General features: G+C 37.3%; 1 protein-coding gene across 8 annotated transcripts in view; it reads left to right on the plus strand.

Moving 5' to 3' along the window:
- The window catches only part of MBTD1 (mbt domain containing 1), a 59,949-nt gene extending 45,727 nt beyond the window's left edge, over positions 1–14,222 (plus strand). For all 8 annotated transcript variants that reach the window (XM_045525156.1, XM_045525157.1, XM_045525158.1 and 5 more), the window contains 4 exons: positions 30–112; positions 650–884; positions 1,375–1,452; positions 10,999–14,222. In XM_045525156.1, the coding sequence (XP_045381112.1) occupies positions 30–112; positions 650–884; positions 1,375–1,452; positions 10,999–11,117 (515 nt within the window). In that variant the 3' untranslated portion in view covers positions 11,118–14,222. The remainder of the gene's footprint in view (positions 1–29; positions 113–649; positions 885–1,374; positions 1,453–10,998) is intronic.
- Positions 14,223–16,502: the final 2,280 nt, after the last annotated feature.

Here is a 16,502-nt window from a genome sequence, read left to right on the forward strand (position 1 = left end):
CTGCTACTTAAACCAGTTGTATTTTTTAGGTTATACAAAACTTCCTTTTAAATGGTTTGACTACCTCAGGGAAACTGGCTCCATTGCAGCACCAGTAAAACTATTTAATAAGGTAAATTTAAAGGGCAACATAATAATTATGTGGGGGTTTTTCGATGCCTCATAAGTGAAAATCATTTTGGATCAAAAAGTCTTTGACTTATGTTAGAATTTGTTAGTAGACATTAATATAAGCAAACATACAGTAATAAAACAATATAGCTGGTCTGAGTGCAGTGGTGTTTACAACTAATTGATCACAGCCAGTTACAGATTTTTTTGTTCCTTCTCCACTCCCACTGCTTCATTTGACGGCCTAAAAAATAAATAAGACAATATATTAATAAATATTTTCTGAGGAATCAAAGCTTGTTTCCAGATTATGTTTCATTTTTAATCTAAGTGAAGTAGAAATGAATACTTTTCCTGACTAGTTCTTAAATGTTTCACCTTTGTACTTTGTTTAAATAGTTAAAGAATTATTTGGGATTTATGGTTTAAATTATGTTGTTTGACTATGCTGCTTCTGTTTTTTGATTTCTTAGTAATAGTGGAGTTGTGCATTCTGTCTTCTTTACAACAATGTTGATGTTTTGCTTCTCCATGTCAGGATGTTCCAAATCACGGATTTCGTGTAGGAATGAAATTAGAAGCAGTAGATCTCATGGAGCCACGTTTAATATGTGTAGCGACAGTAACTCGAATTATTCATCGTCTCTTGAGGATACATTTTGATGGATGGGAAGAAGAATATGATCAGTGGGTAGACTGTGAGTCCCCTGACCTCTATCCTGTAGGGTGGTGTCAGTTAACTGGATATCAACTACAGCCTCCAGCATCACAGTGTAAGTTGGTATACAGAAAAGGTGTCCTTTTGTAAAAATCAGCAATTCTCCAGAGGACTATCTCACATAAATCATCTTGTGAGCTCACAGGACAAGAATATACCTAAGTCTGATTGGTTGCCAGGTAAGATATTAAGACTCAACAACAATATCACAGAATCAGACCATGTGTACCATGGCAGTGTGAACTCAGTATCAGTTACATGATAACTATAGAAACACAACAGTCACCAAATTAAACTAGACGTACTGTTTCAGTAAGCTTAAAATTACAGACTAAAAATTGATTGGCATATAATAAGTGCTATTGAGTAAATAGTGGAATCCATCTGGTATTGAGGCCCATAGTTTTGTAGGAATAAGTACCCTTATTTTCAAAGCATCATGTACTTTCTATAAGCATATGGTCTTGGTAAAAGATAGCTCATCTAAGTTGTATCTAAAATTATAAGCTATTATCTGGTACCAATTTTCCCTTTTTATTTTTCAGCATCAAGAGAAAGCCAATCAGCATCTTCAAAACAGAAGAAAAAAGCTAAGTCCCAGCAATACAAAGGACATAAGAAAAGTGGGTCACCACATGGTGTTCACATATATTTTCTAGTTGTTAACCAATTGGGTTACAGTATTCTTGCACAGAAAATGATATCTCTTGTGAGAACTGATGATTGTACATTACGTATTATGCTTAAAGGTGCAGTATGCCATAAAAGGCAAACCTTTTCGATAACAAGAAACACCTATATTGTAATTGACAGGAGAAATGATTACCATGATATTTAAAGCATACATGGTAAAGAGTAGAGCCTATGAATGATTCTTGAAATAATATGTAAACCTACTAAAAGTTAATCCTTTTTTAAAAACTTTTTATTTTACTTATTTAAAAAAAGCAGATGTTTGATACTTACAATAGACTTGGGGCCTAATAAACCCATCCTTCTTATAAAGCAAAACTCTCTTTCTAGACTAATACTTGTAAGAAATCCAGGTTGAGGGCTAATAAAGTCAGGTTTAAGCAGATTTTTCTGAATATGCTTTCCGTGTTATACTTCACTTTACAATGAATGATTGTTGGCATTAATAGCCAAAGCAAAAGTAATATGAAATTTCATTCTGAGATAAGGTTTTTTTGTTTTGTGGGTTTTTATTGGGTTTTTTATTGTTGTTGTTTTGAGACAGGGTCTTGTTCTCTTGCCCTGTCACTCCGGCTGGAGTGCAGTGGCTTGATCATGGCTCATTGCAACCTCTAATTCCTAGTTTCAAGAGATCCTCCCACCTCAGCCTCCTGAGTAACTGGGAGTACAGGCATGCACCACCACACTGAGCTAATTTTTTTATTTTTTATAGAGATGGGATCTTGCTATGTTGCCCAGGCTTGTCTCGAACTCCTAGCCTCAAGGGATCCTCCTTCCTTGGCCTCCCAAAGTGCTGGGATTACAGGCATGAGCCTCTGCACCCAGCCTATTATTGTTTAAAGAGATCTTTATAATTGGCCGGGCGAGGTGGCTCACACCTATAATCCTAGCACTCTGGGAGGCCAAGGCAGGTGGATCGCTCAAGGTCAGGAGTTCGAGACCAGCCTGAGCAAGAGGGAGACCCTGTCTCTACTAAAAATAGAAAGAAATTATCTGGCCAACTAAAAATATATATAGAAAAAATTAGCCGGGCATGGTGGCGTATGCCTGTAGTCCCGGCTACTCGGGAGGCTGAGGCAGGAAGATCGTTTAAGCCCAGGAGTTTGAAGTTGCTGTGAGCTAGGCTGACACCACGGCACTCTAGCCAGGGCAACAAAGCAACACTCTGTCTCCAAAAAAAAAAAAAAGAGATCTTTAAAATTAAAAGGTACACTGGAGGGTTAAAGCTGAAACAGATTTTTCCAGGTGACTTGCCAAATATTTGCAAATACTATGTTCAAATAGTGCTGATCTGTCTCACTAACAGCCGAGAGACTGAAGCAGCATGAAGAATCAAATATACTGTTTTTTACCTTTTTAATGATAGTTGTTTGTTTATAATTTTTTAAGTGAGGAACTTAAAAACTTCTGCTAGCCACTGTAGTGATACTTTGAAAAACACGTTTCCTCCCAGCCTGAAACCCAGGTTAGCCTCATACCAGTAACATCCCCCACAGGCCTTTCTCTTGTCCTCTCTTTTATAGGCATAAACTAGACATAGGCCCAGAAGTATTCTGTCCACCAGCTGTTTGCCAAGTCTGATATTCACCTGAAAGAAAGCATTGCCAGACCAGGCAGATCAAAATGAATGCCTGTTTATCTGGAAATAATTAGGAAGAGTTCACATGGGAACTTTATGTCAGTGGACTAACCACGGCGGGTGTAATTGCTAAGCTTTCTGTAAAGTAAATAACACAGCCTGCTTTAGCCTGTGTTTTCACTTTCTGTTGCACAAGACTTTGAGATTCCAGAATCTTCTTTCCAAGATGTCAAATTAAGAACTGTTTTTATTACTGAGTGGCTATATGACACATGCTTTTTAGAACTAATTTATGAGCATCATGTGCACAATTCACATGCCTCCCTCAGTGTGACCCTTGCAGGGTTTGTTTCTGACTTAAGGAGTTTAAATTATTTAGAATTAAATTTTTTGGATTTTAGAAAAGAGTGTAATGTATATCATGTAACACCCCTTGCAGACTCTGGGGCATTTTCTGAAGCAAAATATGTATAAGTATTTACATTAAATGGGCCAAATAAAGATTATAAATAGTATCAGCAGGTGAGGTATGGTTTTGTTGTCAAAGTTTTACTAAGAAACTTCTTGAATGTTGGAACTGAGGGTAAGGAATTGTAGTGCTGTATTAAGAAGAACCAGTTTTCGTTGGAAGAGTAGTCCTCCTTTTATTTTTTTATTTTACTCAGCAAACAGTTTGCTAGAAATTTTTCTCACAAAACTTCAGTTAACCAAATAAGAAAGAATTTGGAGTTTAGAAACCTGTCATCCATAGCAGGCAGATGTGTATCAATAGCAAATGGGCTGTAAAACGTTTGGTTTGTTTTTAAGTTTGCCTGTAGATACCATATTCTGGCTCTGTGGTCTTTGGTCTTTGGTCTTATCTTATTGCTCTTTGGTCTTTTTGTAGGTAAAATCGTCCCTCCGTGTGTTCTTTGGTAGTGCTTGTGTTTTACAGAAATAGACAGTTGATTGGCTTCATTGTTCCAGCTTGCTTTGTAATGAGCTGCGTTCATGCTATGAAGAGATAGTTATTAATTAGTGCTTTTGAAAGTAATGTCCTGCCAAGAGTATCATATAGATGGTCTGATCTCAAAAGCTTCTTTTTTGTAAGGTGTAGTAATTTCCAGAACAGGAAAATCCAGCACTAATTTCTTCTCTAAATTTCACCATTTTCAGGGACTATTGTAAGTAGTAAGAGTTGGAGATTTCTCTTTGCATTTTTACCTGTAAGTACATAGTGTATTAGAAAAAGTCTAAGTGGTTGCTGCTGGCGATTTTGGTTTGGCAGTTGAAAATTGATTCTGTACTCCTGAGTAGCTTAGTTTCCAGATCGTTTTACATAAGAATGCTATCTGACTTAGATTTATCTTTTAGCTTTGATTTGTAAAGCATAATTTCTGATTGCTCTTACCTGGGTCTTTGTATGCTCTGGTGAAAAATAGACATAACTTATAGTCACAAAGATATGTAAGTATCCTTCAGCTTTCAACCGGATTAATGCGCTGTGCTTGGTTGTTCGGCAGTTACAAAGTTCAGAATATTTTTTTGGTCGGTGAAAGCATTGTGCAAATTTTAGAAGGCTTATGTTTGTTTATGAAACTATGGCCCAGTGGTGTGATAAATTTGTTTCAAAAGAAATTAGATTGCTTAAGAACTTGCAAGCAATAATCTTTGAATTTTAGAAATGCTTTTAAGAATAAGAATTATAAGGGCTTTCTAAAAAAGTGGATGGTAAAGTATAAATTCAGGGGAACACATTTTATAAAATCCTGCCACCCAGATAATACATTTAAACTGTTATTACTTTGATTTCTCCATGTAGGCCAGTGTTTGAGCATATATGGGCAGTGAAATGCTACCCTAAAAGTAATGTTTAAAGACCCTTTCTCTCTTCCATTGAGTTTTCACCCCACCTCAAGCAGAGATTTTCTTGAAAGAAATTAGCCAGCTCTTCTCCACCCTTAAAGCTGTCTATAGTGCATTTTGCTTTGTTTTGTTTTAAATTTATTTGAGGGTCAGAACCAGGATTATCAGACTCTAAGAGAATAGAAACAGTCTCCCCCAACACAAACACACACTCCCTCTCTCCCCGCCTTGTTTTCAGAAATACAAACCTTGCATAGTTGGGTCTCTTTTCAGTGTCCTATGCAACACAGCTTTCCTAGTTTTTTTTTTTCTTTATTTCAGCTTATTATGGGGTTACAAAAGTTCAGATTATATATATTGCCCATTTCCCCCCATCCCCCCCGAGTCTGAGCTTCAAGCGTGTCCATTCCCCAGACAGTGCGCATCGCACTCATTATGGAGGTATACACCCATCCCCTCCCCCCACCCAGCTTTCCTAGTTATATAATGCACTTTTCTTACCACACATGTAAGTAAAAGCTTACTTTAGTCTGACTTGATATTTAGAGAGGAAGATGCCAGTTGGGAAGAAGCCTGTCAGTTTGTCGAGCCTGCCCATGACAGGTGGGGTGCGGAGGAGCTTCTCTGGTGACGAAGAGTTGACTCCTCCTCCATATCGAACCCTTCCAGCACAGACAGCCCTGGAGGCCTTCCCACCTCCCAGCACTAGCCGAGAGTTCAGTCCCAGCCTGAAACCAGGTAATCAGTGACATCAGCACCTCAGGTACTACAGAGGGTAAAAGGTACTGGGCAGGGTGGTGGGAGACTAAGCATGGTCTGGCATGACAGGTGCTGACTCATTAAGTTTTTCATTTACTTTCAACTAAAAAATTCATTTTCATTAGTCCTTGGTAGACACTTCACTAAGATAAATCATCAGGGAAGGATTTTTATTTTGTTATGAAACACTTCTGAGCTTCAAACTAGGGTGGTTATAATTTCAATGTGTGGAATTGTGAGACAGCTTGTAATATTTTGTGGTTTCATTAAAATGATTGAACATTTTGCATTAGAGAATTCTCTGATTTAACCTGGGGGAGAAATGTGTCATTAGGGGTAGATCTGATTAATCAGATCCAAAACGGAGGCTTTGTTCATAGCATTTCATAGTGTCTCATTCATGGAAAGGATGTTTTGAGTTCCACTGTAATTTTAGTTTTGGTGGGAACATTTACCACAATCTTAGTTGAATAACATAGATTTAGAAATATGATACCTGTACAATTTTGGCATTGAATTTGAGTGAAATTTATTTTCATAATTTCATGTTTGTGTATATATCATGATTAATCAGGGAAGTGACATTTGATTTGAGTTTAATTGGTTAGGCCAAGGCAGTAGATTGTAAGGAAGACAGCAGAAGGTTTTGCCCTTTGTAATTGCTAAGAACAAATGTGGGATCAGTGAGGCTTTGCTTGCATATAATGAACTTTAGGCATGAGTACAGGTTATATAAGGTTGTATCTGCCTTGGCATATATTCTGCCATATCTCTTAACTGTTGCTTTTAAACTAAATTGTTTCATCTAATCAGCATTCTTTAAAATGTCTTTGATATGTTGAAAGCCTAGATGGGACTTAGTAACTACCTGTTTTCCTCTCATTCTTCTGTTTGCTAATATTTTTGCACCTGCAATTCTCAGCCTTTTGAGGGGGGTGCATTTTAAGGTATGTTCTTTGGCTTTGCCTCCCTCAAAGTGTATTGAGTCATCTTGCTCCTTCCTGGTCTGTTTGTGGGAAGATCACTCTGATATTCTTACATCCAGAAGAAATTACAATACATACTTTCTTTGCATAAAAAACAGACTAGGATTACAAATTCAAAGTTATCTGCTCTTTAATGGAAAAACCTTCAGAATGTATCTAAAAAGCATTCCAATTTCTTTTCTTCTTTTAACTTTTTTCATTTTGTACTCGTTTATGAAATAGTTTTCTTTTGCCTGGTTAAGTATGGATATTATTAAGTTCTGAATATATTCGAATTTTTATGGTATTTTAGATATATTTTCTTTAAACACTAGGCTGATTTTGGAGGTATATGTCATGTTTTATGAGAGGTTCCTGATTCATGTAAAACAGAACTTGACTTCTGGGATGGACAGAACCCAAAAACTGAGAGTTAGGCGTACTAGATGGAAACAGCTTATCCTCAATGACTTTCTTCTTCCACCAGAGTATCTGTAGTATCTTCTGACCTGGGGCCACATCTTGGGGGATTTAGTGTGATTTTACTCTGGTGTATGTAGGGACTATATTGCTACCTTAACTATCTGAAAGTTACAGTTTGATTAGCTGTTGAGATTATTATTTATGGGCTTTGTAGCTGCGAAAATATGATTTCGTTTAGTTTATCTCCTGAAATGTTAGTGGTTAGTGTCAACAGAGTGACTTCATTTTAAAAACAGGGCTAAGAAAATGCATTTGTGTAGAAAGTAACCTTCAATAACAGGATCTGTTTTATTTCATCCATCATCCATTAAGAATAAGGTCTGGAAAGGAGAAATGATTAGTGTGAAAGATACCAGATGGGCTTTATTTTAGATTCCATGAAAACAATGAAGCTTTGCATTAAAGCATTCCACATCTGAGTGAATGTTTCACCTTTATCTTGAGTGACTTTTAAGCATATCATTTCCATATTTAACATGACTAGAAGCATAATCCAGAAATTTATTGTTAGCGGTAAATACAAATAGCTTCACGATATGCTTTTGAATCTCAACTTATGTTTCTTACATTTAAAAAAAATATCTGTTTGAATGGAACATGTTTGATCTTGGACCTCAGTAATTCTTTTCTCATTCATTTAGCCATCTAATCATCATATGACAAGATACTGTTTTAATCAACCTTTTATTGTGGGTACTGCACCTTTAATGAAACTTAGGTTTTGTTTTCTTTTCCATGTGTTTATTTTCAAATGTCCCTCACACTTAATGCATGTTGGTTAGATTTGAAGGATAATGATTATATGCTTGATACTATTCTTTGTAAAAGCATTTTTATCACACTATAATGTTTTTAAGGAAAAGGAAGAACTGCGCAGTCTCATTTGCTTTTACCTTTCAACAGTCTGATTGGTGTTTGTTTTGCTATTATTTACACAGTGTATTCACTTTTCTGTCTTTGGGCTATTAAGTTTTTGACCACCAATACCAAAATAAGTACCAAAGTAAAATAAAATAAATTTTCATCTCTGAAAAGATTATCCTTTAAATTAGTAAATAAGATGTCAGGGGCCATTATTTTTTAAACCAATCATTTGTAACAAAAATCAAAATATTTTCTGTGACTACACTATTTGACTTTAAAAGTTACAGCCATTTTAATATTGTTCTACCTGGTGACACTGTTATTGCTTCATGAAAGACTTTAATGGCTTGCTATCCATCCAGATACTCTTGAGTCCTAATTCTCTTCATAAATTGACCTTCTTTCCCAGTATGAGCAGTTCCCAATTTACATTCTATATATATGCATCCTTTTGCTCCAGTTACTAATAAAAAGCTACATAATAGAGAAAAACAAAAAACTTTTCCCTTCCATTTGGAGCCATACACCTGCAGGGGCAGGCAGTTTCCTGCTTGTGTCGTGGGCAGCATGAGTGTTTTGAGCTCTGTGGCAGACAGAGATCTCAGGCTGCCCAGATGCAGAGGTAGCAGCCAGTCTGTTCCCACTGATTATAGCTCTTTAAGGATGCTAGGCTCATATTTTGAGATTCTTATGTGAAATCTCTTGCTTCAAAATATACAGTAAAATAAGAACCACAGCACCCAGGCAAGCCGGGGACGGTGGAAAGCACAGTTTGTGACTTCTGCTTTAGCAGATATGTGTGTGCTGAGGAAGTTGGGGAAGAAAGTTAGTTTTGCTCACTCTGGGATTAGATTCCTTTAGATGTATTAGCATAAGTGGCCACCTCACCTGTTCTTTAAATCATTTGAAACTTTAAAAACTCAATTTTTTTTGGTAGTAACTTTTTAAGAAACCTGAACACGTCTCTTGAAGGTTGGTAGTTATTGACCTAGGGTTGTTGGTTTTGTTTTGTTTTGGGTTTTGTTTTGTTTGAGACAGAGAGTCTTGCTCTGTTGCCCAAGCTGGAGTGCAAAAATGTGATCATAGCTCACTACAGCCTCAAACTCTTGAGCTCAAGCGATCCTCCTGCCTTAGCCTCCCAAGTAGCTGGGATTACAGGCATGCACCACCCTACCTGAGTATTTTTTTTTTTTTTTAGAGATGGGGTCTCACTGTGTTGCCCAGGCTAGTCTCAAACTCCTGGCCTCATGTAATCCTTCCACCTCAGGATCCCAAAGTGCTTGGATTACAGGTGTGAGCCACCACACCTGAGCTGAAACTAGTTTCTGACACCTAGATGAAATCATTATCATTAGAAGAAAAAAATACTGAAGTTTTTTTTTGTTTGTTTGTTTGTTTGTTTTTTGAGACAGAGTCTCGCTGTGTTGCCCGGGCTAGAGTGAGTGCCGTGGCGTCAGCCTAGCTCACAGCAACCTCAAACTCCTGGGTTTAAGCGATCCTACTGCCTCAGCCTCCCGAGTAGCTGGGACTACAGGCATGCGCCACCATGCCCGGCTAATTTTTTCTATATATATATTTTAGTTGACCAGATAATTTCTTTCTATTTTTAGTAGAGACGGGGTCTCACTCTTGCTCAGGCTGGTCTCGAACTCCTGACCTTGAGCAATCCGCCCGCCTCAGCCTCCCAGAGTGCTAGGATTACAGGTGTGAGCCACCGCGCCCGGCCTTGAAGTAATTTTTTGAAGGCAAAAACTTCTGTAGGAGGTAGAATAGGCTTCAGGGAAAGGATGGAATCTGACGGTTTAGGGTAATTGTGTCGAGGAGCAATAACGAGAGGCTTATAAAAGGAGATAGGAAAATCTCAGGGTTAACTTGGCCTAAAATTTTTCAGTTTGGGGCCCAGCAAAAATGAAATTCCTCCTCTTCATGCTTGCTCGTGGCATTAAAAAGAGCCCTCCTATCACAAAGAATTCTGACTAGCATGACTTCTATGGCTACCCAGAAACCTAAGCCCCACTTAAAATATTAGAAACTGAGAAACAGTTTCCCATAGAAATAAATAAATACCTATTGAAACATGACCTATGGGACTGGTTTATTTTCATTAACAAGCAATCATCAGATAAGAACTCAGGCAGGCAGTAAATACTACTATTAAGTGATCTAATTGGAAATATTAGCAGATTTGCATCGGTGATTGTCACATTGCTGGTGTCAATAAATTTTTATTTTAGTTAAAATGATTGCTTTATTTTTCTATGATTTTAGTTTTAATATAGGAGTTTTTTGGGGTTCTGGATTTTTTTAGAGACAGGGAGGGTCTCACTGTGTTGCCCAGTCTGGAGTGTAATGGCTATTCACAAATGTTATCATAGTGCACTGAGCAAGATTCTGTCTCAAAAAAAAAAAATTATATATATATTAAATACTTATATAATTTATGTTTATATAACTTACATTACAGATACTATTTGTTAATATTTTTATAGTATTTAATATCTGATACATTTTTCCTTCAAGAAGTCTTTTTAATAAAGATACTCCTTGGGATTAATAAGGTTATATTGAAGTTGTATTTGTTATGTTGGTACTTACTAAATGTTATACTTCAGAACCATGCAAAATATACATCATTGTTTATATGAACATTGACATAAAAGTGAATACTTAATCATAAGCAAAATTCTGATTATTTTAAATTAATGAGCACTATCACCTTGAACATTTTATTGAAAGATATAAGTTGTTTAGTGTCAGTGTCCATTGTGCCATATTCCTTTTCAGAACATTGCTTAACTGCTGTATACTTTGAAAATTAAAATTAATTGAATGCTCATACTTCAGGAGTTTAATTTTAAGAGTTATTGAAGAAATGAAGAAGTCTTATTAACTGTGAAGCTGATGGAACATGAAGATTAAAGGCAATCTGAATATTCCAGAAAGGCTTAATAATATTTTGTATATATTTCTTTTTCCTGCAGTGACTACATTGCAGCTGAAGGAGGAGTTGCTGGATGGAGAGGATTATAATTTCCTCCAAGGAGCATCTGATCAGGAAAGCAATGGCTCTGCCAACTTCTACATCAAACAAGAGCCATGAATTGGCTCAGAAACTGAGGGTGGGAGGGGAAGGATTTTACACAGGACTGATTTATAATCAATCCAGCTGTACAGTGGGGCTATTCTACTGGGACATTTTGCTAAACATAGAAAATTTCAGTTCCAGATTTTTCAGGTGGGTGGGGAAACTATTTTAGTCGGGGGGGAAATTTTTCAATTTATAAAGATGGACAATTTTTGTGTTGTATTTGAAGCTTTTGAAAGAATTTTGTAATATTTTCCAAGTTTGGATTTATGTGCATTGTTAACAAGAACTGAAATTCTAACTTTTTTGGTAAGATTAAAGTTTAGGTAGCAGGATTGAAGGAAATGATTTAAGAAGGATATAGTTGTAAATGCAAATTGAACTGTCATTACAAATGAACCTTTTTGGTACCTGTTGGGAGATTTTGGGATTTCAGAAGTTAGGCCAGTCACATCTCCAGCTTCCTTTGCTGCAGAAATATGCAACTGAACCCCTCATGGAGGGTTCATCACCACATAGATCATGGAAGGGGTAATTAATTCTGCTTGTTGGCATTTTATTGCAGCCCATTTTAAATGTGTGTACAGAAATGTTTTTCATTCTGTGAAAATTTATTTGGAGTTCTATATGAAACTGGAAGAACTCTGGATACTTTTATATGTTCTCTTTTAATTAAAAAATGATTAAAATTGTCCTAACACTAAAGTGTTAAACTGGAATGGTTGACAAGATATACAGGATCTCGGTCTACATGTTGAGGGGTTGGAGAAAATGCAATATCGTCTTAACTTTATTTTATTTTCCTTGCTAAAAAAAAAAAAAAAAAATGCCCCAGAAAAGGGATTCTGATCGGTTCTTTGCCGTTTCCCTCCATCTGTGAGATGATAACTTGGTATAACCACACCCAAAAACAGATGTACTGTATTACCAGGCAAATCAAATTGAAAGTTGTCCAAAGGCAAAATAAGTTTAGATTTCAAAAATCATTCCAGCTCTGCTTTGAACTATCCTGGATTTGTAAGAAAACTAATTTGAAAGAGAATTTAATTTTCTTAAAATTCCATATATATGTTATGAATTGTCTTTAATCATATTCAGAATTTATTTTAACAGTAACCGATTTGGACCATTTTGAACATTCCCTGTTTTAAAATTGACATGGCTTCCTTTTAAAAAAGGATACAAGGGTAAATTGGTGAAGTTTGCTCTCTGCATTTTCTAACTTTCTACTGAGTTGTGACTGAATGAGAGAGCGCTAGCGTTTACCAGTGAGGTTCATAAACTAAACTCTCAGGAATTAATTGCATCTGTTCTAGAAGTGCTTCTGGGTCTTAGCCTGGCCTCTTCAGAGTGGTAATTTTGACCATCTCCTCTGGAATATAGGCAGGGCTAATTAGAAATTAATCAAAATGATTGACCTCTACAGTCCTTCAGCCTATGGAATGCTTTAAAAAATGTTAAGGGAAAGCCCCAGGAGACCATTTTAGGTAAGATTTTTGTTTGAATTTTAAAATGCATAGAACGTTAAAAACCAGCAATTTATTTTCTAAAATATTGCTCTAATTTTGGGAATAATAGCATTGGTAATACGCACAGGTTTACCTCATTCTATGCAAGAGGGGTTAATAACATAAGGTTTTGTAGTAGCTACTGGAAGTAAAATTTGTTACTTTATAGTGTAAGAATGTATGGAATCGCATGTCACCATTTCTTAATACTGACTCTTTGGGGGCATAAATGCAGATCACATCAACGCACGTTGATTCTCATGTGTCAAATATATGTGAATTCAGCTGTTAAAATTACTGGATATTTATCTTAAACAATGTTGCTGAGAGGGGGACCTACTGTAAATGTGACATCCTCACACTTCCCAAATCTTTAACTTGGAAGAATCTTCCCATAAACTTAAAGCCTATAAGCGTTCCAAAGCAAAGGTTACAGCAGTCTTTATTCTCAGGCTCAGTGAATTAAACCCAGGACTCTGATTCTATAATATGGGCACAAGAAACCTATTTATGTATGGTATACACTACCAGCCCCTTGGGTTTAGGGGCTCTATGGGGAATTGAGTAAACCAGGAGAGAGATGATTTGGAGCCAGTCAGTCCTGGTAATTAGTTCTGTGAAATGCTCATTTGTAGCCAGGTTTTATAAGCTTCCAATTCTACAACAAAGCCAGGCTCTGAGCGTCCCACCCAGTCATGAAGTGTTTCTTGTCTTGATCCCATGACCAACAGTTAAAGGTTGGTAAGGACTGCCTACAGTCCAAACACAATCTGAAGCCCTCTTCGTTGTTCATACTCTAACTCCTACTGCTGATGAACAGAAACTAAGTTAACGCAGGGGAGATTTATGTCTTAGCCATAACTCCAATTGTACAACTCAATAGCCCCGTTCTCTTACGGTTCAAAATGTACTGCTGACCTTGGGTTTGTTTTTGGTTTTTTTCCCTGTTAGAATTATTTGGGGACTTTTGGTAGTTTAAACTCTTTAACCTTTTCCTTGCTGTGTATGAGGAAAGCTAAAGCTGTTATCAACTTCTTATTCTACGGATACTAACACGGGTTTTCAGTGTTTGTTTGTTTTTATTATTATTAATTTTGCGTGATGTGAATACCCTCTCCCATCAACATTTGTATTATGGTGCTATATATTAGTAATGATCCTTTAATATTGGGAAGGGATTTTAAAAATACTGTGATTAAACTGGGTTTCTTCCTTTGATTTTCATATTTTAAATAAAGCCACAGTCATTTATACAAAAGAAAAGTATCTGTCCCTGGGCAAATCTTTTGAGGACAGAGGTCAAAGTAAACTGCATAAGGTTTTTACATCATTTCTGTATGTATTTGATATATAGATCAATATCTGTACAAATTTAATCTTTTATTTTCTTGGTAACTCGTGATCATTGAGAAAGTGTTTGAAACTTTCTCATGAAGTGTATATATAATGGCGTGAAAAATTCCTTTGGAGAAATTTATGTTCCTTTCATTTTTACCAAATCGCAAATTTTCAGCATGGATGTGAAAAGCATTAAAATTATAACTTTGTGTACAAGATGAAAATAATTCACTAAATTTGCCCTTTTTTACACAAAATAAAATGTTAAAGTTAAGCTGTATTTGAGTGATGCTTTCGTTTGGGTGGAGGGGTGGTATACTGCCTGCCTTCTAGAAGCAGTCAGAGTCCCCTGTGAAAGTTGAGTCCTTTCCTTCCTCAAGGAACCTGTAATAAGGGTAGAGCAAAGCACAAGTGCTGTGAGGAGGAATTTACTACTAGCCGGTGAGGGAGAAAGAGAATATGGGTAGACAAATGGACAAGGTTGCATCGGAGCTGGAATTTCACGGGCAGGGAGGGAAAGGGCAAAAACTACAGCAGGAGCAAGCAGAGGTGAGTGGGGACAGGGACAGTTTACGGGAAACTTGAGTCACTTCAGCTAAAACATCATGTTTTGGGGGTGGTATGCTTTAGTTAGTAGGAGACCTTTTTTGTTTGTGTTTTTAACTACATTAATCTCAGCATCAAAGTTAATAAGAGTGTAAATAAAATATCCCAGCGAACTCTTGCCCTTTACATTAAAAGGGAATGCAAAGAAGCCCCCTCTACCAACAGCTGGCTCTTTGGAAAATTACTCAACTTGTACTGCAAAAGCAATTGGTAGCGAATTTTATGAATTGGGAAAGGATATGTAAGATAGTAATGAGATGGATTGGGTCCCTTCAGGGGTTAATTTCACACTTTAGAAAAATGTAACAAATTCCAAGAAAAACTAAAGAAGAACCTAATTTCTGCTCTGCTTTCCACCTTAAATGGCTTGAACAGTTGCTCTAGTAAGCTGGAATTTCCAGGTTGGTGCTCATTTAATATCCCATGAGCTTTCTGTAAACCATTATATGCCTCTTGGGAAACTAGTTCCCTGGTACACAGTATGCCCACAATTAAGAGTAACAAGTGTTTCCCCAAAACAAGTAACTTTTTAGCACTGTGTTGTTTATCCAGGCTTGTGAGACAGGGAGAACAGTTAAACTATCTCCTTTCTACCAACTACTACTAAAGCTAGGATAGTCATTTTTTGGCCTATTAGGAATTCTAAGTCCCACAGGCCGAAGTATTTATTTCTATTTATTTATTTATTGAGACAGAGTCTTGCTGTGTTGCCCAGGCTAGAGTGCCGTGGCATCAGCCTAGCTCACAGCAACCTCAAACTCCTGGGCTCAAGCGATCCTCTGCCTCAGCCTCCCAAGTAGCTGGGACTACAGGCATGTGCCACCATGCCTGGCTAATTTTTTTCTATATATATTTTTAGCTGCCCATATAATTCCTATTTTTAGTAGAGACGGGGTCTCGCTCTTGCTCAGGCTGGTCTTGAACTCCTGACCGCAAACAATCTGCCCGCCTCGGCCTCCCAGCGTGCTAGGATTACAGGCGTGAGCCACCGCGCCCGGCCCCACACAGGCCAAAGTAGGGTTTCCTATTGACAAGGACTAGATAATGTAAAGATAATGCATTTTAAATAATGCATTTACCATGTGGTTTTTTTTCTAAAAGGTTTATTGAAAGCATGGAAGGTTCTGAATGAGTTGTCACTTTCACACCCCAAGCTGGTGGTATAGGATTAGATACTCAACCCAACCTTACTCCAGAGGCAGTATTTTAATCTCACCATACTCTTTCCCATTGAGTTCTACCAAATCAAGTCCTAACGTCCACAGCCTTCCTCTCAGCTCTCACCACTCCAGATCGACTTCACTGACCCTCTAAGCTCCATTTGTCACGTCACTGGAAAACAACTTGTACGAAGGCAGTAAAGCATAGTGGCCGCGAGCATGGAGTGTGAAGCCAGCCACTTGGGTTGGAACCTGGTTCCTCCTTCACTGGCTAGTTAAGTAACTTCATGGCTCAGTTTCCTCAGTTGTAAAATAGGGATAGTAGTGCCAGCCTCCCAAGAGTTGTAAAGATGCAATGGATTCATTTATGTGAAGTTCTTCAAACAGCCCTGTCAGAGTTCAGCCCGTGCTTACCTGCTACTGCTGACCCAGGTACCTGAACCAGCATGTGTAAGGATCACCAGGGAGCACGTTTAAATGCAGGTTCTTGGGCCCTGCCCCAGAATCTATCATTTTAATGAGCAGACTTGACTTCTGTTTAACTATGATGAGTATGTAACGTACAGGAACGTACACAAATTAAATTTGAAATTGAAAAATAATTTTTAACATGTTAAATTTCTTGTTCATTGTTGACTTGAAACTAGAATCCTGACATGACTTTCGTGCCAAGCTGTTAAGGTATTTATGTCATTCTGAAGAAAAAAAATTAACTATTTTTTTCTCAGTCACAGACCTCAACACCTCTAACACCGGATGTGTGGGGATTGTTTCCCACACACCAAGTA

The sequence above is a fragment of the Lemur catta genome, chromosome 15 (assembly GCF_020740605.2).
Source record: "Lemur catta isolate mLemCat1 chromosome 15, mLemCat1.pri, whole genome shotgun sequence".
NCBI classification, from domain to species: domain Eukaryota; kingdom Metazoa; phylum Chordata; class Mammalia; order Primates; family Lemuridae; genus Lemur; species Lemur catta.